Below are 23,152 nucleotides of genomic sequence, written 5' to 3' on the forward strand. Positions count from 1 at the left end.
GTTGAGGATAGTCATTTGGTTCAGTTTCAGTTAGTTTGAAAGAAAATATTTAGTTTGAGTTTATTATCATCATCATTTATTATTTCTTGCCATTCTTTTGATAAGTAGGAAGTTTTTTTTTAAATCTTTGTTCCCATGTCTTTATTATTAATTTCACATTTTATGACAACACTATTTATACCTCAATACCCCTGAAAATAATTTTTAAACGTTGGTAAATGTTACATAGCCCGCATCAATAAGTATAATTAATAAAATGCTTTTTAATAGTTCAGCTACGTTTTTCTTGGCGAATAATTGCAAATATTCACGTAGACATACACTAATTAATAATATCAGAAAAAAAAAGTTTATTTATATTCTTTGAATTTAACAAATATTCTCTGTTCGTATAAAGCAAATATAATTAAAATTTAATTATGGAATTTAAATTGTAAATAAAAATAAAAATAATTATTATTGCTGCATAATTTACAATATCATTTAAATTCTAAGATAGAGATCACTTACTTAATTACAACTTTCCGTAAACAAATCCAAGTAATTAGCTCTATTAATTAACTGAAAATTTGCTATTATAATTGTTTCGGTACGGGAATAAGCAGTCATGCTATTGATATATTTGCTAGAAAATATTCACCGAGCAGGTTATGTGGCATAAAGCGTCACCACCAGAAAAGATTCGCTGCAAATTCCTTAATAATATCGACTTTTAGCTGAACGTTGATTAGTTAATTGATTGTAACAAAGACCGCAAGTGTAATCCACTCTTAAGACAAAGAACACATTTGTGGAAGGTTTTTCAGGCGAAACTGGCTGGTATTCACGTTACACATGACCGAAAACCCAATGTATACAATACAATACAGTCCATTTCCGGCAATTAAACCTAGACCAAACAACCCAAGCTCAGTGGTTTCATCGCCTTGGCCATTAAAGAGCACAAATCAGCTGAAAAAAATATTATTACGAAATGTACAGGCATGGTAAGATGGCTTCCCCGCAAAGCAGTTTCAGGGTTGCCACATTTGGCTAGAAATCGCCCATTTGGCGACAAGATTGGCGATATGCCATGGACGAATGGAGAACCTTCTAGAACGAATTCTTACCGGTTTAGCCCAGAATGTTCTCGAACACAAGCTAAAAGCTATATAAACCCTGCTGGTACGCGGAGAGCTAGTTAGTATCGAGACGGTGTCTCGTCTAGCGAGTCAATCCCTGCGGAGTCGATAGTTATAATGTATAATAGTTTCTCGGCGTAACGATTTTCCCTCTTCTATCATTTGTTCCGTTATCCTTTTTGAAAACGAAGCTTGAGGATCCTCTGTATTAAAACTTTGTTTTTCGTGCCTATTTTTATCTTCAAGCTGTTCAGAACGTACTTAAAAGGTTGTCTCGCAGTAACTAGTCGTTTGCCATTAATAACCACAGTAACTTGGCTTTTGCCTACTGGCATTTTGCGTATGGTTCAAGTAACGTATTTAGATTATTACTGTTAATGTCACTGTTTTAATTTTGATATGCATTGTTTGACATAAATGTTAGTCGACTTCCCTCCCGGGAAGGGGTAAGAAATTTATTTTCTGTATAGAATTTTTGGGGTAATATAACGTATTATCGCAACTACCGCAGTAGAACCCTGCGCCTCCAAATCCTCTTTTTACCACAGATATCCACCTCCACGAGAGAATCTTCCCCGTTCAGGTTTCTTCACTGCCAGGCCCTACACCAAGGATGTCAAACTCGTGGCCCGCAACAAATATTTTTGCGGCCCGGCCAATATATCGGCAAATAATAATATATAATAATAAAATAACATATCGACGAAGAAAATAATGAAATGTTTACTGCTAAGTAATTAACGATAATTTATTCAGTGTTGTTAGATTACTCACAGCGAGCTGACACACACACACACTACTTAAATTACAAATGCGTGTGAGTAGCTTGCGTTTAGCTACCTTCGGCTTTTGGGGGACACGTGCACTCAGAACTTGTACGCATCCCCCGATAGCCGAATGTGGCCGAACTCATGGTCTCAGTTTTCCAGTCATAGTTTTGTACGATATACTAGTGCATGCACTTTGCTTTATTATTAATTATTACTTAATTCATATTGTTTACGGATTTCATAGTTATTTATTTTATTTAGTTTTTTTTAAATTTAGAATTGTAATTAGATTTGCTTCATGTTGCCTTAGCAACGCAGACGATTTTTGAAAAGACAGCTGCGTTGGAAGGTTAAAAATAGAACAGCGCGTGCATTTAATACCTAATAAATAAATATCTCGTAATTGCTGTTGCCATCCACAAAAAACCAGATATTTATAGATGTTTCCAGTATATTCGAGAAAGTAATTATAAAGCTTATAAAAGCCGAGAACAAACAACTCATCTCAGTAGTAGCTGTAGTTCTAGCGAACTGTTTGTTTACTTAATGCTGTGATTGATTTGTAGCGATTTCGCTGTGAGATAGAATTAGTTTCTCTGTTTTGAATTGATTTTTGCTAAACGTTTGACATTTTGTGATATTGTTAATATATTTTTGAAGAAATATTTCAGCATTTTGATTTATCTCTTGTGGAAAGAATAAATTTTTGTTAACTTTTTAACGTTAACCGTGTTTATTCCAGCCCTTTGTATTCAGTATGTCTATATCAAAACCAAGTGGTAGTAAAATTAAACGAAAAATCGCTGACGAACATAGAATATTCCATGTAAAATGGGAATTAGAATATTTTTGCTATGAAATAAAAGATAAAATAATCTGCTTGATATGTAATAATACTATTAATGTACCAAAATTATATAATATTAAACGTCATTACGAACAACACAAATCGAAATGTAACAATTACGAAGGATTAATGAGAGAAGAAAAGTTGAAAGAGCTCAAGTTAGGAGTGAAAAAGCAACAGTCCATGTTTAGTAAAGTATTGCAAGAAAGTGAAGCGGCGGTACATGCAAGCTACGTCTTGTCCGAGTTGATAACTAAACATTCGAAGCCTTTTACTGACGGTGATTTCATCAAGGAATGCCTAACGAAAGCTGGAGAAATTGTTTGTCCTGGAAATGTGAAGGCTTTAAAATCAATTTCATTGTCTCGAAATACAGTTGCAGAAAGAGTTACTGATTTAGCCGCGAATTTAAGTGATCAGATCAAAGCAAAATCATTTAGTTTCGAAAGTTTCTCCATTGCCTGTGACGAGAGCACGGACATTAGTGGCAAAGCTCAATTAGCAGTGTTTCTTCGTTCTTGTGACAAGAATTTTAACATTTTTGAGGAATTAATTACTGGAACTAATACCGATGCCTGGTACTACCACAGGAGAAGATATATTTACTTGTGTTTTTGGACTTCTGCAGAAATACAATCTACCTTTGGCAAAGTTAAATTCTCTAGCTACAGATGGAGCTCCATCAATGACCGGGAAAAACAAGGGCTTCGTAGCATTACTAAGAAAAAAACTTAGTGAAATTCGCAGTTCAAACATTCATCATATGCATTGTATTATACATCAAGAAGTTCTATGCACGAAAGTAATAAATATGGAGAATGTTTTGTCATATATTTTAGATCTCGAGGTTTAAATCAGCGTCAATTCACTGCTTTCTTAAGTGAGTTAGATAGTGAATATTCGGGTTTGTCCTACTATACCGAGGTACGTTGGTTATCTTGCTCCAAGATTCTCAAACAATTCTGTCATTTGAAACAAGAAATATGTCAGTTTTTAAAAACGAAAAATCAAGACGTAAGTGTGTTTTACGATCCAATATGGATACAAGATTTATCTTTCTTGGTTGATATAACCAAACACTTAACCGATTTAAATTTATCGTTACAAGGAAAAGATCATATCATTACGAACATGTTTGACATAATTAAAGCATTCAAATGTCAACTAGTTCTTTGGGAAAAACAACTTAAAAATGAAGATTTAAAGCACTTCCCGACGTGCAGCATGAACAAATCAAGTTTAGATGATACTTGTTCGTATCAAAAATACGCAGAAAAAATTGCAAATTTAACAACTGAATTTGAAACGAGGTTTAATGATTTTAGTTCCCTCGAAGACAATTTTTTTTTTTTTTTTTTTTTTTTTTTTGTTTTCTTCGATTTTCTTAATAAGTATTGCCTCAGTACCCAGCCATATGCAAATGGATGTGATCGAGATTCTATGCAACTCAAATTTGAAAGTAAAACTCATTGAAGTGGGCGTGCCTTAATTTTACAAATATTTACCAGCCAGGTTTGAAAATACTCAAAAATTCGCATATGAAATTATTTCCATGTTTGGTAGCACTTATCGGTGCGAGCAGTTATTTTCAGTGATGAAAGGTAATAAGTCTCCTATTAGAAACTGTATTAATGATGCTCACCTTGGGTCAGCGTTGAAAGTTATCACTGCAAACAAAATTTCTCCCAAAATACGAAAGATAATAGCAGAGAAGAGATGTCAAGTATCAGGACGTAAACATTAAATTTTTCTTATTCTTTTCTCTCTCTATATATATGTTTATTATTGTATTATTCGAAATAAATCTACGTTTCTATGAATATTGATTTTTTTTTTTTTTTTTTTTTTTTTTTTTTTGCGGCCCGCCTAAAGTTAAACCTTGTTTGTTTGGCCCAAGTGTACCTATGAGTTTGACATCCTTGCCCTACACGGTACTACATCAGGAACAAGAGCAAGATATGTTTTTCTGCTGATGGCCAGTATAGCCACAAAGTTCCAAACCGCAGTAGAAATCGCCAAAGCTTCAGAATACTCTAGTAACCACGCGCATAACAATTATTCAGGCAACCATGCGCATGACAAACATTTAATTTTCAATGTTGCCGTTTTCGCGTAAGTTCTCTTTGTTGTATTCCAACTTTTTTTTTTTTTTTTTTTAAGAATTATGATTTCTCTCCTCCTTACTCGATTTTAAAACTTGTGCTTGTAGGATTTTGCTATAGTATAAGAAAGAGAGGTGAAATTTCTGGAGAAATACATTATTTTTGCCGCAAAATCGCTGAAGAACAATGCTTCGAATTCTTTATCAAAACGACCGCTACGAAATTTTCTCTAAAAGGAAAAACCCGTTTGTAACTAGGTTTACTGATTTTCTTGTGAAACAAATATGTAGTTGAAACGTAGAATAGAATATGTATGTAATAATATACCCTCACTTCCAAAAGTTAAGCACGAAGATGTAAAATGCAAAAAAATCAACAAATACTGCTTTGATTGACACAAAATTTGGCAGGAAAGTAGCATGTATAAAACATACATAAAACAAAATCAAAATTATATACAGGAAAGTAGCATACATAAAACAAAATCAATAATTATATACAGAAATGAAAACAATATTAAATTTTTGTAAGTTATCAGATAATGACATACTGGAGACTTAAACAGAATTATGTATAAAGTGAAAATAAACAGCATAAAATGGGGGGGAAAAAGAGACATTAATAGGGTATGTGATCCCCCCTCTCATCTATATACATCTCTCATCTATATAAGTTTATACCTTGTGACCATGCTTTTAATTAGGTGGTCAACCACCGCAGAATTTAGCAATCACCATTCTTCTGGTAGAGCAGTTTACAGCTCAATAAGACTGGCTGGAGGTGGGAAACGTGAAGATACAGCACGGCCGAGAGCATCCCAAAGAAGGTCGGACGAGTATGCTGTCCACGCCATACGCGCAGTACCTTCACTCTCCAGGCAGTCATCGATGATATCAGCTCTATGGGGACGTGCGTTATCGTCCATTAAAACAAAATTAGGGCCAACTTCTGCAGCATACAGTCTCACAGTGGGTTCTCGGACTTCATCTCACACCATAATGCTTTCGCCTCGGAATGCATGATGTTCGGTGATGTTTTTTGACTGATTGCGTGTTCATTGTTCATGCCATATCCTTATACTTGTGTCATCTGTCTCCAGAGCAAATCTTGACTCATCAGTAAACATGACATTGCCCCAGTCGGACACATTCCAATTGACATGTTCCCGGCACCACTATAATCGTTGCCCTCTTGATTGGACGAATAGAGGAACACAAACTCGAGGTACCCGGGTGTACAGTCCACTCATATGTAATCTTTGGCGTACAGTAGCTGCAGATATCGCCTTACCAATGTACGCTGTAACCATAGATGTCACACGTGTGGAGGTCGCTCTGCGATTCCGCTTGGCTACAATAGCAATATATCGATCTTCCGCGGGGTTTGTAACCTTTGGGCGACCGGCTGTGGGTCTTCGGACAACTGTTTCTGTGGTTTGGAATTGTTTCCGTAAACGTGAAATTACAGACTGATGAACGCCGAAGAAAAAAGCATTATCTGTGATTGACTGTCCTGCTTCAATGCGCCCCACAGTATGCCAGCGCTCAGAATCTTCCATTCGTCTTCTGGAAGTCAAAGTCATAGAAACACGTGTCTTGAAAACAAATGGTAAAAAAGTTTTAAACACCTTCTATAAGCATTTACAATGAACTTCCGTAACCCTTCATAAAGCTGGCTTCTTATAAGACTGCCTTTTTTGCATATTTCTTGACATGAAAGCGCGATTAGCTGTTACCTAACATATTTGCATACTTCCATCTACCTCTGCAGCGAATTGTATCCTCTTCAATTCTGATTGGCTTCCGGAAATTAGCATTTTCCTCTCCGTGCTTAATTTTTGGAAATCAGTGTATTTACTAAAGTAATATTGAGTGTATTATCTCCTAATATAAAGTTAATAGAATGTATCAAAAAGAAGTAACCCAGAAGCATTGAAATTGAATCCCGAAAATAATATTTTTTGAAAGAACTTGAATTTTAATCATGAAAAATAGAAATGGAAACTTTTAGAAATGAAAATTGATAAACTAAATAATTATCGTCATTGATCGGAATTTGGTTGACTTTTCAAGCGGAGCAAACCAACTCCTGTTCAATTAACAATAATTAATCGATACGAAGATGTTTCGTCTTTTAACTCAAGTAAAGAGTATGATGCCAAACTGCCAATTTGAGTTTAAGCCAAACTTGTAAGTTGAGTTTTAATTCAATTAGTGAGATTAAAGTGAAGTACTATAAAGAATTCATTATGAACGTAGCAGTTCCGTTAAGTTTATGAAGTTTTTAGAAATTTTGAGATATTATTACCAAATTAAGTAGTAGTAAAAAAATTTCTTTGCTAGATTCAGTATTAGTAAAAAAAAAAAAAAAAAAAAAAAAATTCCCCCCTTTTTTACTTGAGTAAAGTGTCCCCCCAACACTCTCGTTGTTTTTTTTTTTTTTTTTTTTTTTTTACTTGAGTAAAGTAAAATGTCCCCCGACACTCGCTACACATAATATAAATGTATCTAATAAAAGTAACTGTTCTTTTTCTTCCATAAAATTCGCCAAGGTGGTTACGATAACATCGAAGTACCAAAATTCAACAGAAGAAAATGGAATACGGTAATGTTAATCTGATTTACTGTTTCCCAGAATAAAAGCATGGCTTTTTTTTATATAAATATATACATATATATATTTATTTTTATATAAGTATGGTGGGCACTAGCCTTTTTCTGCTTTCTCCACTTTCTAAGTAGCAGAAGTCATGGTCATTTTATTTGAGGCTACCGTTATCTACTATTAGGAGACAGACAGTTTACGTCCATGCCTTCTCCGGGATTCGAATACGGGACCTTCCGTATCGCAGTCAGCTTCCCCAATCAATATACCGTCTATGCAGCATGAAATGAATGAAATCAAATGAAAAGATAAACTTTTAAGAATGCTTCAACACCATGCATGGAATGATGAGATTTAGATGTTGAAGGATTCTTTAAAGTATATCTTTTTTATTTGATCCTTGCCCCCCTAAATATGCACTATCATCATCGTGGGATTTTTGATAGAATAGTTTTTAAATAAAATACGACCATCAATTACCGGTTAATAATAACTATAAGTAATTCAAAATTTCCTTAGTAAGGGCATAGAATAGTTCACCTACTCAGATTTATTTTGCGCAAGATTTACACTAATATGTGATACATTTTATGAAATAGGCTCATAATTTAGACCGTTTTAAATATGTGATCGATCCCTCTATGTTCTTTAAATTTTCTGCCTTGCTTATGCTCTTTCCTGTCCTTAAACTTTATAGTGTAATCACAGTGGGAGATTAAGCAGTATACTTAATTGGTAATCTTACATTCAGATCTGCTTATGTTTTTTTAAGGGGGAGGGAAAAAAAAAGAAAGAAAAATATGGTCATCTTTTGGTAACTATTTTTAAAAGATAAAACGCAAAAACATGAACTTATGATTAATTTTGTGCTTTCTTAAATTAAGAGAGTGGCTTTTATCGATTGAATACGAAATGTTTTTTGTTTTTAAACGTCGTTCAATATGTTTAACGTTTTTTGTGTATTTTTCCTGTTTTATATCATAATTCATCTTACACATTCTTGGGTTAGTGCATTACACATTAATTCATAGTGAATAATCTTACCTTGCATTATTGTTTTGTTCTGATTCATTTTTAGTTTGTCATAACATAGTAAATATTCTCACTGCATTATATTAATGAATTTTAAACCAGGACGGAAGTGTTTTTTTAAACATGTTTTCCTCATGGTAAGGTTTGCCTTCATGGTAACATTTGAAGTTATGCACTACAAATTTACTAACTCGCGGATGGCAGAAATGTTGTTATGGTCACCCCCCCCCCAAAAAAATTGTTAAAAAAAATTTTGGGGGTGGTGGTGGAAAGGGGGGCTACATATTGGACTTTTTTTAATTAATTCATTTTAAGTACAGACAGTGTAATCAGGTATAATATTTATGGTTTATGTTTATAATGCATATGAAAAGTGATTGAGAAAGAAAATTTAAATGATAAAAGTTACTATTAATAATTTTAGCTCTTAATTCACTTCAGTTAATGCTTCATTATTTCAGATATTAATTTTTGCTGGGAAAGATGCTGCTTTTGATATTATGTTTAGATATTATATTATGCAAATTAAAAATTTTCTACTTTCTAAGAAAAGGGCAAACAGTTATCTCGACACAGAGATAACTGTTTGTCCTTTTCTTATGCTTTGACTTCAGCTCTGATAATGCTTTAATAAATAATTGTGTACAATTATTTTAATTCACTGTATGAAAATAAACTATATAATGTAAAATGTAGTAAATGCAGTAAAATAATTATGCAAATAAATAATAATATGTAAGAAAATTATTGATGATAAAAAGCTTATTTAAAATATATTATTAAAAAATTAGATATTAAAATATTACTTTCGGAAGGGCGTTGATTGTGTTTTTAAATTAAATAGTGTTCAGATAGGTTATAGAGTAGGAACCATTTAAATTAAATAGTGTTCAGATACATTATAGAGTAGGAACCATTTAAGTTAAATTTGTCTTAATTATAATTTAAAGTTATTAGTGTACAGAAGGAAAATTAATTTATTGTAGTTAGTTTATGATTAATGTGATTTAGTGTAATGCTGTAGGCCTAGGCTAATTTAGAAACAAATACAGCCAGTTTTAATGCTTTCCTGTTCCTTCTTCTCTGTTCATGATGGAGAAAAGAAAGATATATTTAGTGTAGGTTAGTCAATTTATGGACTATAAAAGAAAATTGAAAATATTTCATCTATACTCATTCTTTATATTTATTTATTTATTGTTTATGTTTGGCAGCACAAATTAACTTTTATGCAGTGTTTCAAATAATTAATATTTATTAAAAATATTTTTTGTTATTATATTATGAATTATTTTTTAAATATTCTAAATGTTTATCAATCATTATTATTAAATTCTTAATACTGGATTATTAAGAATACTTTCTTTACACATAGAATGAATGAAAATTTTCTGTAACAACATCCTGTTTTTATTGTGTTTATGTAACGAATTAAGAATAATTTATTTAAGTGTAATACAATAGTTTTCTTGTTTTCAAATTAATCTGTTGATTCTTCCATTTTTAATTCCTAAACAGTATAAAAAATGTATAAATGAGTATTAATATGTGATAAATATAGACCAAAAGGATAATGGAAACAAGCGATAAATGTGGGAAAATGATATTGCTTTATCGAAAATTTTTCAAAAATTGTAAGTTACAGCTTATAAATTGCTTTATTCAGATTGAATTTGTTGAGCTTGGCATCAAGAGTTTGCATATCTTGTCCTTTTTATTCGCAACATATAAACATGTATGTCATCTCTTTTTCATCTTTGACTTTTCATGTGTTATATAGGAATCTAGTTTCTTTGAAGGCATAAAATCTTATTGAAGCAAGTTTTTCAAACAAAAGTCAAGATTTAAATTCAGTCAAAGCCTTCACGATAGCTGATGACTACAAAGAATAGCTATCAAAAGCTATCCTTTGTAATCTTACTGAATATTTTTTCAAATGCATTTTTAACCACCAAATCACCCCCCTTCCCTTTAAAGTCATATTTTCACTGTACTACTGATACTGCTGATTCATATGTTGGAAAAGTATTCGCTTTTGCAAAATAATTTGTTTTGATTCAATAAATTCAAGTTTCTGTTACTGTTTAAATAGTTGTTATGAACTAAAAGCACAACAGTGTAATTCACAATTAAAATGCTACTTAACAAGATATGCTTTTTAGTGCATATCAAAATATATGTGGAATAAATATATTTTATACTTGTCCAACCGTTTTTATTTTTTCAAAACATCATTTTAAAATCATAAACTGAAATTTTTTATTTATTATAGGTGAAGTTAGAAAGAGTAATTGGACTAACAGTGTCAAACAATGCTGCTTTTGACTGTGATCCTAATTCTAGCATTGTTGCTTATCCTGCTGGGTATGTAGTGTGCTAATTATTATACCAAAAATTATGATTTAACTAGCTGTTAATATTTGATATCACGTGCAAGTTGTTTTCTAAATAATAAAGCATTTTTTTATTAATTATAAAATATTTATATATCAGAAACTTCAAATTAAACATTATGTAAAGTGAGAAATTTAACTGCATTCAATACTTGAAATTTAGGTATTCATTAAAACAGCCACCACATAAACATAATTACGTGATTCTGAATTGTGAAGCATAATTATAATCACATGTAATCATAATTGGGATTGTGAATTATTAATTTTTAGAAATAGTTGTCTTTACCTCATCATATTTTGTTGCCACTATGCTACAAAACTTTAATACAAAGAAATGTTGTCAATACGTTTCCACATACTTCGAAGTTTGGATTTGTTCCTTCACCGTCGAACTTGCAATTACCTATGTGTTTACTTTGTGACAGTGTTATCTAATGAGGCAATGAATTTCATTTGCAGGAGCGTCTGCTAAAAATTCACCCTGTCAACCAAAATAAAGATTTGTGGTTTTTCACGAACATTCAAGTTCCTAAAAGCGCCGTCTGTCTCGGCTTACTAGTAGCGCCATCAAAACAATGTGACAATGGCTTGATAGCTTCCTATGATGGCTTGATAGCCTCCTATGATCAAAATTAATTGCTATATTGAGGAAAGCTCATACCATCGGCGAAGAGTTGTTACTGCTGGCTGTTGAGGATGTTCCAGCCGCATCCAATATTATAAAAAAATGTCCCATTAATCAGTGATACAGTGGGACAACGAGTTGATGAGATGGCTGAAGATGTTAAAGCTTCCTTGTACAAACTTTTGAAACTCACCGAATTTTCTCTTCAGGTTGATAAAGCAACCTTGCCAAGTACTAATGAGGCTTTACTGTTAGTGTACATCCGGTTTGTGAAGAAAGGAAAAATTATTCAAGGGAGACTTTACTGATGGAGCTCCTGCGGTGTTGAGTCATCATCTTGGGTTCATTGCCCTTTTGAAGAAAGAGATACCAAGTATTTTAGCTGTTTACTGCATGATTCATAGGCAACATTTAGTTGCAAAAAACCTCAGCAAATGTTTGTATCAGTCATTACAGTATGTCATCTCTGCTGTGAACAAAATTCACAGTAATGCTCTCAACAATCGAGTATTCGAGCAGCTGTGTAAGGACAATGGTGAAGAATTCGATCTCTTGTACATACTGAGGTTCGCTGGCTCTTCAAAGGTGCCTGCCTTAGTAGGTTCTGGAATCTTTTTGACTCCGTACTTGAATTCCTCACAGAGAAAAATGTAGTTCTGAAAGACAGATTGCTACAATTTAAGATTGATGCTGCTTACACGATCAATTTATTCGCAAAATTCAGTATAATTAATTTGCAGCTTAAAGGCGAAGAGCTCTATTTGATCACAAGGAATCTGTTATTTCTGCCTTCCCTTAAAAAAAAAAAAAAAAAAAAAAAAAAAAAAAAAACTAATTTTGTGGAAGCAAAATTTTGGTCGCAACGAATTCAGCTATTTTCTCTGATCTTATCGGATCTGCACGAGAGCAGTGAAATCCTGTTCGATGAAGCACAAGTTTACTGTCAACACCTTGAGTCTTTGCACAAGGACTTTTATGATCGTTTTAAAGATATTTTATCCCTGGAAGTCCCTCAATGGATTAGTAACTCTTTTATGAATATTGAGAAAGCAAATGTTCAGATTCAGGAGGAACTAATCAAACGTTCAGCTAATGAAACTTTGAAAGCCAGCTTTCAGAATGGTGATCGTCTCACAGAATTTTGGCTTCAGAGTAGCATCAGTGGACTCTACCCAGGATTGTGGACTATCATCAAAAGCTTTTTGATTTCCCTACCTCCTACCTTGTCGAGCGAGTATTCAGTGCTGTGACTGATCTAATTACAAAAAAAGGTGGGAGAGAGAAAAGTCAACCTCAAATCATGGAAAGACAGTATTTGCGCCTTCACCTCTCTAAAAATATTGAACCAAATGTTCAGAAATGTATTTTTTGCTGTTCTTTTTTTAATTAAATAATTAAGAATAAAGAATTTTGTTTTTTGTATTAGTCATTTCAGTATGAATCAAAGGAATATAATTACCTTCCATTGTAAAACTATTGAGTTAAAAAAACGAATTCGGTGTGTAAGGTCTATCCAAAATTTCCAATACCCTAAATTACAGAAATTTCACATGGGGGCATTGAAAAGTTTTTCGTTCCTTAAGGGGGCAGCAGCTTAAAAAAGGTTGAGAATCACTGATTTAGAGGGTTAAAGATTTACAATTGCCTCAAAGTCCTATAGCATGGCATATTGAGAAAATGAGTGAAAATATTGGAGAGCGGTTATATAACTACATTGATAGATGTTCTTCTGTTTCCTTTCAGTTTGATGAATCGACATATATATGTGATGCAACAGAATTGCTTATTTTTTATTCACATTGTTCGAAAATATTATACAGTTGAACAAGTTGTAAATCTTTAACCCTCTAAATCAGTGTTGTTGGATGCAATTTCTTTATGAAAAAGGACTAGGGGTGTAGGTATATTTAACTCTTAAAAACTTTCTCACTAATTTGGAACTATTACTCTTTAATAACAGATGGAGCAGGAGCAATGACAGGTCACATAAGGGGATGTATGCCAAAATGATGAAAAATTATTAAAAAGTTATTTACTTACCACTGCATATTTCACTAACAAGTATTAGTCAACAAAAGATTAAGTACAAAACAAACAACGGATATAGCGTTCAAAGCTGTTAATTCCATTTGAGGAAGTTTCTTCAAATAACATCTCCTCCAGTTACAACATGATGGACAGGCAGAAAGACAGAAAGACCATTACTTACCGATGTAGGGTACTAAGTAAATTTCTGTAAGGACAAAGATTGAAATTATCAGTAGCATAAATATGTACAAAAAATTATTATGCTGAAAGAAGATCTTCAATAAAACATTTCCATTCACTTTCCAAATATGTCTGATCACCTGCAAAAACTCAAAACTGTAATTATAATCAAAATTATTAGGTACTTATGTGCTATAGCAATCATCTTAGTAATAGTTGCCAAATTTTCAGAGTGTACCAAACTCTGGCAATCATGCTCATAACAATTCTGCAGCAAATTTGAAATCCCCACAGTAAACTAAATTTCTTTGAACCTTATTTAATGCAGTGAGGAGCGTAGTGGGGCATATTTGTGCCAGCAATTCAGAAAGAGGTTAAAGTCTAGACTTGAAATTTACAGTTTATTATATAAAGTATATTCAACCAAATCTATTCATGAATAGTAAAGTATAAAAGCTGTAATGAGTAGTAATAGTCATTATTTTATGTAAGTGAATTTTATGTATTTCTTTTTTTTCTTTCTTCAGTTGTGTTGTTGTGCTGTATAATGTTCGAAAAAATAAACAAAGCCACATTCTCAGTAGTTCTAAAAAGACAATTACTTCACTTGCATTTTCATCAGATGGCAAGTATTTGGCCACTGGAGAGGTAAGCAAATTATAAATTATTAAAAATTATGAAAGCTGTATGTATTTATGTTACATATATAACTTCTGGGAATTATAAAAGCTTTGTATCGGAATGTTTTTATTAAATTTATAAAAGCCAATAATTTAGCGATTATTTGTTTTTTTTATTAGTATTTTAAATTAAAGCTATACTAAAATTATTTCATAATCAAAATTTACTCTCTAGACATACAAATTTTCAGATGTGTGTTGAGTTTTTAAATCTTTTTATTACAATAAATATTTACTTTTGAACTACATAAAATGTAGAAAAGTTTGAATAATTCTGTTTTTTTTTTTTTTTTTTTTTTTTTTTTTTTTTTTTTTAAATTTGTCTGTTTAATTGAAAATTTTGTCTGCTTTGTTATAGTGTGGTCACCAGCCTCATGTCAGAGTGTGGGATGTTCAGGAAAAAGTACAAGTAGCAGAGTTTCAAGGACACAAATATGGAATAAATTGTGTTGTAAGTTTCTCAGCCATTTCAAGGCTCAAAATATGATATATTTTATGATGTTTTAATGCTGTCAAAACCTGTTTGATTATATGCCTGTACTTACTAAGCAGTTCTAAATGTATAAGTTTTAAATATAAAATAATCATTTGTAGAGTTAAGTATAGGGGCGGAATATTTGGATATTTTTCAGTTAATAGGTGTTCAAGAAATACACCAATTTGAGCTTCAAACTTGTGTAAATGTCAACCATAAATGTTTGGTTTTATGGAAAAGTATTCTGTAATAGCAATATGATTTGGTGTATGAAGGAGATATGAATGTTTCAAAGTCTGAAAATGCAAACAGCTTCTCTATCAAACTAATGCCATCCAGGTCAAATTTTGCGTAATTGTAAGTTTAAAATTTTATTGGACTAGCTGGGACATTTAAATACTTTTTAATAATTTTGTTGTGTGTTTCTGTTTTATTAAAATAAAAATAAAATTAACATTTCAATTATATATTTGCTTTATATTGCTATTAGCAATAGTATTTATCATTATTTTATTTCTATGGCTCTTTTTGTTCATTTGCCAACGTGAATTGTACCTGCTTTTGGAACAGCATTGTATAATCGAGTATTTAATTTAAAATTATGTTAACAATAAATTGTGCTTAAACTTTTTTCTAATTGTTTCAAATTTTAAGAAATTCTCCGAGATTTTTTTAAAAAAAAATAGAGATTTTTAAAATATATATATTTTTTTATTTCACAAAACATTTGTTTGCTTTGGTATTTTGTATTAAACTGTGTATTGAATAAAACTATCATATGAATGAAGGCTTGTTATTTTATGTAAAGTTAATGTAATAGAGGTTATAATATTTTGCAAAATATTTTCAGTATTAAATTTTGCTGTTTAAAGAATTACTCTTTATAACACAAATTACAATGTAAAAAAAAAAAAGGCAAAATATGTAATTATAAAAAAAAAAAAAAAGTGTGATACTCTATGGTCGTATCAGACAAACATACAGTTACCAGACGCAAATAAAAATAGATGATATATTTTGTTTAAGATTTGACACATTCAAATGACTCTGAATAAAAATCAGTAATAAAACTTTTAAAAAAGGTGCAACATAAAAGTTTACTAAGGTTTCATTTATACGACGTAAGTAAATTGACTATACTGTGTGTGAAATATATTTTTATACATGCATATTTTTATTTTGCATTAGCTTTCACCAAAATTATTTGAAAACTGTACATGATGTAATTTTAGTGTTTCAGCTGAATTTCTTGTGAATGAGAATTTTCATCTTTATTAAAAAAGTATTTTATCTTTTCATTTTTAGGCATTCTCACCAAATCTGAAGTATGTTGTATCTGTTGGTTCACAACATGATATGATTGTAAATGTTTGGGATTGGAGAAATAATGTTAAAGTTGCTTCCAATAAAGTTTCATGTAAAGTAAGAGTCTTTTTTAAGTAATAAAATTAACTTATAAAGTGGAAAATGTGCATAGTTCTTTAAAAATTTAATACACCTCTATACAAAATTAATTCTACACTGAGTGTAAATTGAGAAATGTAATTATTAAGAAGATAGAGGAAAAGCATATGCAAATTAAACATTTATTTTCATAAATTTACATGATGTGGAGAATTAGTTACTGTGTATTCTGGTGAAATGTGTATTTTAGTGTAAACCTTACATAAGCTAGATACATCAGGGGTTATGCAATTTGTATGAAAACATCAAGATGCAAAGAATTTTTTCCTTTAATATAAATGTTTAAATAAAAGCATCAATTTGATAATTATCTCTCATTTTAATACAAACTTTTTATAACGTAGTTTATACAAATTTTTTTCACTGAATCTAAACTGTTTTCAGCACAGCACTTTGGGTTTCAAAGGAGCTTTTAAGTCATCTTAAACTTCAAAAAATCAGCAAATTGCATCATGGCTTCTTTGTAAGTTAGAATGTCAGGTTCATCTTGTAAGCTTTCTTTTTCATCTAGAAAATTTACATATTTGAAAGACTGTACTAAAAAAAGTAAATAAATAAAAATAAAAATAATAATTATTATTTATTTCTGCTGCATAATTACTGACTGTTGGGTATTTTTCAATTTCTGTATCTTCATTTTTTTAAGTGTCACAGTCTTTTTTTCTCTCTTGATGTTTAAGGAAAATCCTACAAGCAGAAAATAATTCTATACAATGGGTTCTGTGACAGAATGCTAAACTGAATCTATTATTTGTACGGCATCCAGCCCTGCAATTTTAATATCATTATAACCATGTTCTGTATATACTTTTAAACAGTATCTTGGAGTAGAATTGCTTAAAGTTTTAAATATTTAATCTAAAGTTTTGTAGAACAGATATCATGTTGGGAGGTAAAAGCCGTAATATAATTGCCAAGAGATTTTTCAGTATGAGTATGGGAGTTATAAGAACTATTTAATTTTTTCTATTTTTTATAAAAAAATGATGGCCAGATTTTCTTAATTCAGCATTAAAAAATTTCTTTCATTATTAAAACTTTTCATTGTTGCATTGCTGTCATATTCAGCTGAAAATTATCATGCATTGGGGTTGCTTAGATTTTCCAATAAAAGAAAAAAAAATTAAATTTTATGTGTTCATTTATTTTTATGCTTAGCTCGAACAAATAATCGCCTTCATTCTCTTTTTTTCTCCACCATTGTAAATTTCTCTTTTGAAAGTCATTGTTTTTTCAGGAAATAATCATAAAGTATACGTGTTTCATTACTGAAAATTTTGTATCCTTTGTAATGTTCAGCCTATGGAATTCATGGAAATTCAGCCTATGCCCCTGATTATGAGTAACTATTAAAACACTATTAACATCTCACTGAAACACATATTTCATTCGTATTGAAAATTATATTAAAAGTACAAAAATCTTACTTCTTATACAGAAAACTTCACATTTCCATGTCACCGAAAAGGAACTTCATGAAAAGCAAGAGCAAACCAGCAAATGCAAAGTAATATCAATAAACTGAAAGTGTTATATAGCCAATTTTTATTTATTGTAAACATAATAATCATAGCTTACTTAGCAATGGTGCCATCCATCAACAATTAGACAAAACAAAAACAGAAACTTCCAGTAATGCAATTATAAACAAGAATGCAGATGATTCTCATAAAAATCCATCAAGTTGTCTATTGATAGGGAGAAAAACTGTGTTATTAACGACTACAACAGCATGTGTTTGTAATTCAAAAGGAAAAAGGATTCCAGTTCACGCTATTATTGATAACAGCAGCATATCCATGGATGCCAATTCTCACTAGATACACTTGCAAAAAGTAGCTAAAAAGTCCCTAAATTCAGGAATTTTGCTAAAAGTAGTAGCTAGAATAAAAAAAAAAAGTATAATCTGTATTCCATAATAGGTTTTGTTACTCGTCATTTTTTAAACTGAATCTTCATAAAAATATAAATAATGTTCTAATTTTTCTGCAGACCATCAAAATGTTTTCGCGTACCACCAGTTGGCGAACGCTGATTTAAACTGAAAAATAATAATAATGAATAATAATGAACAGTAAATGTTCATTATGGAATAATAAAATTAAATTGTGATTTAGTTCTTACTAAAAAGTTTAAGTAAGCATAAAAAAAAAAAAAAATTAGATAATTATTCAAAAATGTGTGAACAACTTTTAAATTTGTATGTCAGTATTAATTATTACTAGTATTTAAATAAATAGCTGTAATTCATTCTATATATGAATGTGGAAGTGCCGTATTATATTTCTTTCTGAATGTCATTGAACTGAATGCATAATAATATATTGTTTTCTATTTCCAGGTTAAAGCACTTTCATTTGCATCAAATGGAAATTATTTTGTAACAGTAGGAAATAGACATGTGAAATTCTGGTATCTAGAATATTCCAGATCTACTAAAGTGAGGATTTTTTTTTTTAAATGGAAAATAAGTTTTAAATAATATAAACTAATTAAATGTGCATCGGAGATGAAGAATATTAATGTTTTTGTGTATGTGATTCTTTGGATAGAGTAAATGAAATCCCAGGTTTTTGCAGTTATGATTAATTATCCACCACAATTTTTTTATATGCCTTACAGTCACACATTTATCCTACTCTGCAATTCCATTTTTAGTTTTGTTCAGATTTGTACATCAGTATTAATTCATAACAGATTTGGCCTCTGAAAGGTAGGTTGTAAGGAAAGTTTTACAATTTTTCTTGTACATAATGTAATTTTAAGTCTGCAATTGTCGAGACTTTCTGGATTCTAGATCATTAATTCAAAATTTACTTTGGTGACATGTAAAAATTATAAAAGTAGACTATGAAATATTTGTTTGGGAAATAATGAAGCATTTTTATGACCTTAACCCTTTCAGAACGGGCATCCCATATACGCATTCCCTAAGAATGTTTCTTACAGCCGGCTGTCCCATCCACGCATCACTAGAGATTGCATTCAGGGGACGGGTGATGCATATACGCATTTTAAGCTGCAACGTTTTTCTGAAGGCCACTAGATGGCATTTTATGTCCATTACTTTTGAAATGAACACAGTTTTAGGTTCCTGACCTTGAGTTTGATATATTCTGTCTGACTTTGACTCATCAACTGTTGCGAGGGTGGGGGGAGAAGCGTAAACAAATGAGGGCTCTTTAAATCACCGTGTGCTAATATAAATATTGGCTTCTATTTTTTCCCTCTACTATATACGGTCTTATAGGGTTAATATGCTGAGTCCTATTATGTTTTGAATTGCCTTCAGATATATTCCCGTTTCTTCTGTTTTTTATTTCTGAAAGACTCACATCCAGTCTATTATGGCAGGAAGGTGCTATTTATCAGAGGAAGAATACTCTCCTATGGTTAGTGAACCATTTACTAATGCAGATGAGAGTTGATTCTTTTGAAATGCAGATGAGAGTTGAAGGTGCGCCGTCACGAAAAGGTTAAGGATACAAAAATTCCTTAAGGATTATTTTATTTTATTAAACATTTCGGTACTTACGTATTATCGCAACCAGGTTGGCACGATTTGTAAGTTTGAGTAAAAAAGTATGAATAGAAAGAAAATGTACATTTATTAATTACAGATAATTTTTAATACAGTTTTTTTATATTATTTTGTTTTAAAATATAAAATAGCAATTAAACCCTTCCGGTTTTGAATTTGAATAAGTTGCAGGATTATTTTTTCGGCAGAAATCTTTTGGCTATTGCTTTTAGAACTGAGTGAAAACCGTCTTCGCCATTAACAGCTTGAGCTTGGCGCCGTATAAATTTGATAAGATATGAGTCAAGATGATGATGGGCTGTTCCTCTCTGTTTTTTGTTGTGCCATTTGGCTGAGCCCCACATGCGCTCTACATGTTGTGTGTGAACGCCCGTGTTGGGATCCACAAAGTTATATTTGTGATTAACAGTTCCATGCAGAAATCCAGCATTTTCGAACTCACTTGTATTGTATCCTTTCCAGCAATCCGAATAAATGATGCTTCCTTCCTTGATATTTTCGCAAATTTTTTCCATGAGGGTAACGGCGCTTCTGTTAGGTACAGTAACCAAAAAAGTCTCTTTCTTTTCTCGGCAAATTCCGCCGAAAACCCATTGCTGTGGTAGTACACGCCCAGTGTTATTTTTTCTTTTTACAAAACTATGTATAACACGTAGGGTTGTTGTAAGTAGGGTCACCAAATTTGGTGATTTGTGCGAATTTTGGCCTGGTTGCGTTAATACGTAAGTACCAACATTTCTTTTAATCTAAGTTATTTAAAAAATTTCATTTTTTGTTTTGGTAATTTCTCTTTAATTTTATAGAGAGATGTAATTTCTTGTTCAGTAACAAAGCTCTGTTGTTTAAGTCTCATAATTGTCATCTCGAGAATTTCCACTAAAATGTCAACTAAAATCTTTTTTGTTTTTAACAATCTCTTTGTCATATTCTTCAGTATCAGTGGTGATATTTTTTGGATGAAAAACCAATCATCTTCATTTTTCATTTTTTGCATATTACATTTACAGGAAAAATTTTTGGTTCTTTTTTACTAAAGCCATAGATAACACATGTCACTTTTTTTTACATATTTTCTTGATGCCAGGTGTTACCAGTTTGGTTTAATTTCCTGACTGAACCTTTTTTCAGAGTCTGACTTTAATTGGACCCCCCCCACTCCGAAATGGGTTTTCATCAATTTGGAATTTGCCAAGAACAAGTGGTTATCCTATTTCCTCAAGAATGAGGTGTTCTGCAGCAGAAAGATTGTGTTTAAATAACCACCTCATGAATTTAAAATGTAACTCAACGTTCAAATGGTGGCATTTTCCAAATTAAAACTGTATTATAGGTTTTGCCATTCTATTAACTGATTAATACATGAATAACTGTAATTCATTCTGTATATGAATGTGGAAGTGTTTTTTTTTATATTTCTTTAACATAAATATCTGCAGTGGAAGACTTCTATTATATCATCATCACTATTTCACATATTCAATAAATCGTAAAATTCCACTTTTTACTAGTGATATATTGGAAACCTTCAGTCTTCATCATCAGTTATCATCTTCATCATGAAAGCTGGCTACAAATTATGCCAAGTATTTAAATAAATTTCTATACCTTAGATGTTTCTTAAGTTTTCTAAGTGTAATGCTTCTTTATATTAATATATTTCAAGAATTCTTGAGTGGTCTGCATCAAATTTAAAATGACTACTTTATATTTGCATTTCATCGCACACAAAATTCCAGTATCCATTGGTTAAATGATGGGTGTATAATTTCAAGGAAAGAATAAACAAAGATTTTATCATTTATTAAAACTTTTAATTTTGATAATGGACCTAACAAAATGATAAACTGCATCAAATAAGAAAGTTAAGGAAGAATGAAATTCGCAATGCACTTAAAATCAATGAAACTGCACTAAAAATCAATGAAATCTAATTCTTCCTGCTTCCCACTTATGCCAACTGAAGAAAACTAGTATGTTCAGCATTCCATTTCAAACAAACATGGGTCTTTGGATTTTACATGTTGCATACATGTAAGGACTGATACTGGACTAGATAAGAGAGAAAACAAAATGTTACCCTTCCTCCACAACCACTGAAGGGCCAAAATGAAAGTGAGATTTGCTAAGCTGGCATGTGTTTAAAGGCAAAAAAATATGCAGTGATATGCATATTTGTATATCGTTTGTATATGCATGTACGAACAATATGCAGCAAGCTGAATTATTATTCACCAGTTAAAGAAGCATTAAAAAAAGATATGTCAATACATTGCTCAAATATAATTTTTCATTATTAATATCTTTTGTGGTTTCATCATATAGTTCAGATAATCTTTGTTTATCTTTTAACTCATATGCATGAACTGTTAGTGTGTGTGTATTAATTTATGGCAAAGCACACTAGGGCTATCTGCCTAAGGGGAGGGATGCCTTTCGTGGAGGACTTTCTAAGGGAAACTGGCTCGTATACACGTTACACATGGGGAAAACCACGAAAACGCCCATGCAGCCAGCCCGTTCGCGGGATTCGAACCTCGGACCGAACTACCAGTGTTCAGCGTCTTTACCGCTCGGCCGCTGGTGGGCGCATGAACTGTTAAATGGAATTAATTGAACTTCTTAAAAATTTATAGCTCTTAATTTCATTCAAACTTCTTAACTTTTATTCTTCAATGTAAATAATGAAGTTGTATATTTTGTCTCATGACATTCATATATTAGGATTACACTTAGTTAGATAAGAGAATCTGTTATTTTATTTTCTTTAATTCTTTCCTCTTTACTTTATTTTCAGTATAAACTGGAACCTGTGCCATTGATGGGGCGGTCTGCTATTTTAGGTGATCAGCGAAATAACTATTTTTGTGATGTAGCTTGCGGGAAAGGTGATATGGTTGATAGTACTTATGCAATTACCAAATCTGGCCTTCTCTGTGAATTTAACAGTCGTCGTCTTTTAGACAAGTGGGTTGAATTAAGAGTAAGTTAATTTTCTTTGTCTCAGGACTCTAAAAATGTTTGTTTTATGACTTTTTTTTTTTTTTTTTTTGTTGTTTTCTTAAAGAAATTTACTAAAATTAACATTGTGTAAAGATGTAGCATATATCATGCAAAACTAAATGCCTTGATGCTGAAAATTCTTTCAATGCAATGTTAACCCTCTAAGCGGCAAGGCCGCATATATACGGCTTAGAACATTTATTGTGATATCTGTAAGAACGTGTATATACGTGCATATTAAAATATGTCAAGAAAATTAAGGCAATATATCAAAAGAAAACAAATCC

At 31.4% G+C, this 23,152-nt stretch overlaps 1 protein-coding gene across 3 annotated transcripts in view; it reads left to right on the forward strand.

The window, feature by feature from the left end:
* LOC118189300 (mitogen-activated protein kinase-binding protein 1-like) overlaps positions 1-23,152 on the forward strand; it is a 220,758-nt gene that overhangs the window by 106,015 nt on the left and 91,591 nt on the right. For all 3 annotated transcript variants that reach the window (XM_085823312.1, XM_035359881.2, XM_035359882.2), the window contains 6 exons: positions 10,749-10,840; positions 14,233-14,353; positions 14,744-14,836; positions 16,166-16,282; positions 18,666-18,764; positions 22,660-22,845. In XM_085823312.1, coding sequence (XP_085679438.1) covers positions 10,749-10,840; positions 14,233-14,353; positions 14,744-14,836; positions 16,166-16,282; positions 18,666-18,764; positions 22,660-22,845 — 708 coding nt within the window. The remainder of the gene's footprint in view (positions 1-10,748; positions 10,841-14,232; positions 14,354-14,743; positions 14,837-16,165; positions 16,283-18,665; positions 18,765-22,659; positions 22,846-23,152) is intronic.

This window comes from Stegodyphus dumicola, chromosome 9 (assembly GCF_044657685.1).
Source record: "Stegodyphus dumicola isolate Sdum_Otavi_A_Nest chromosome 9, ASM4465768v1".
NCBI lineage: Eukaryota > Metazoa > Arthropoda > Arachnida > Araneae > Eresidae > Stegodyphus > Stegodyphus dumicola.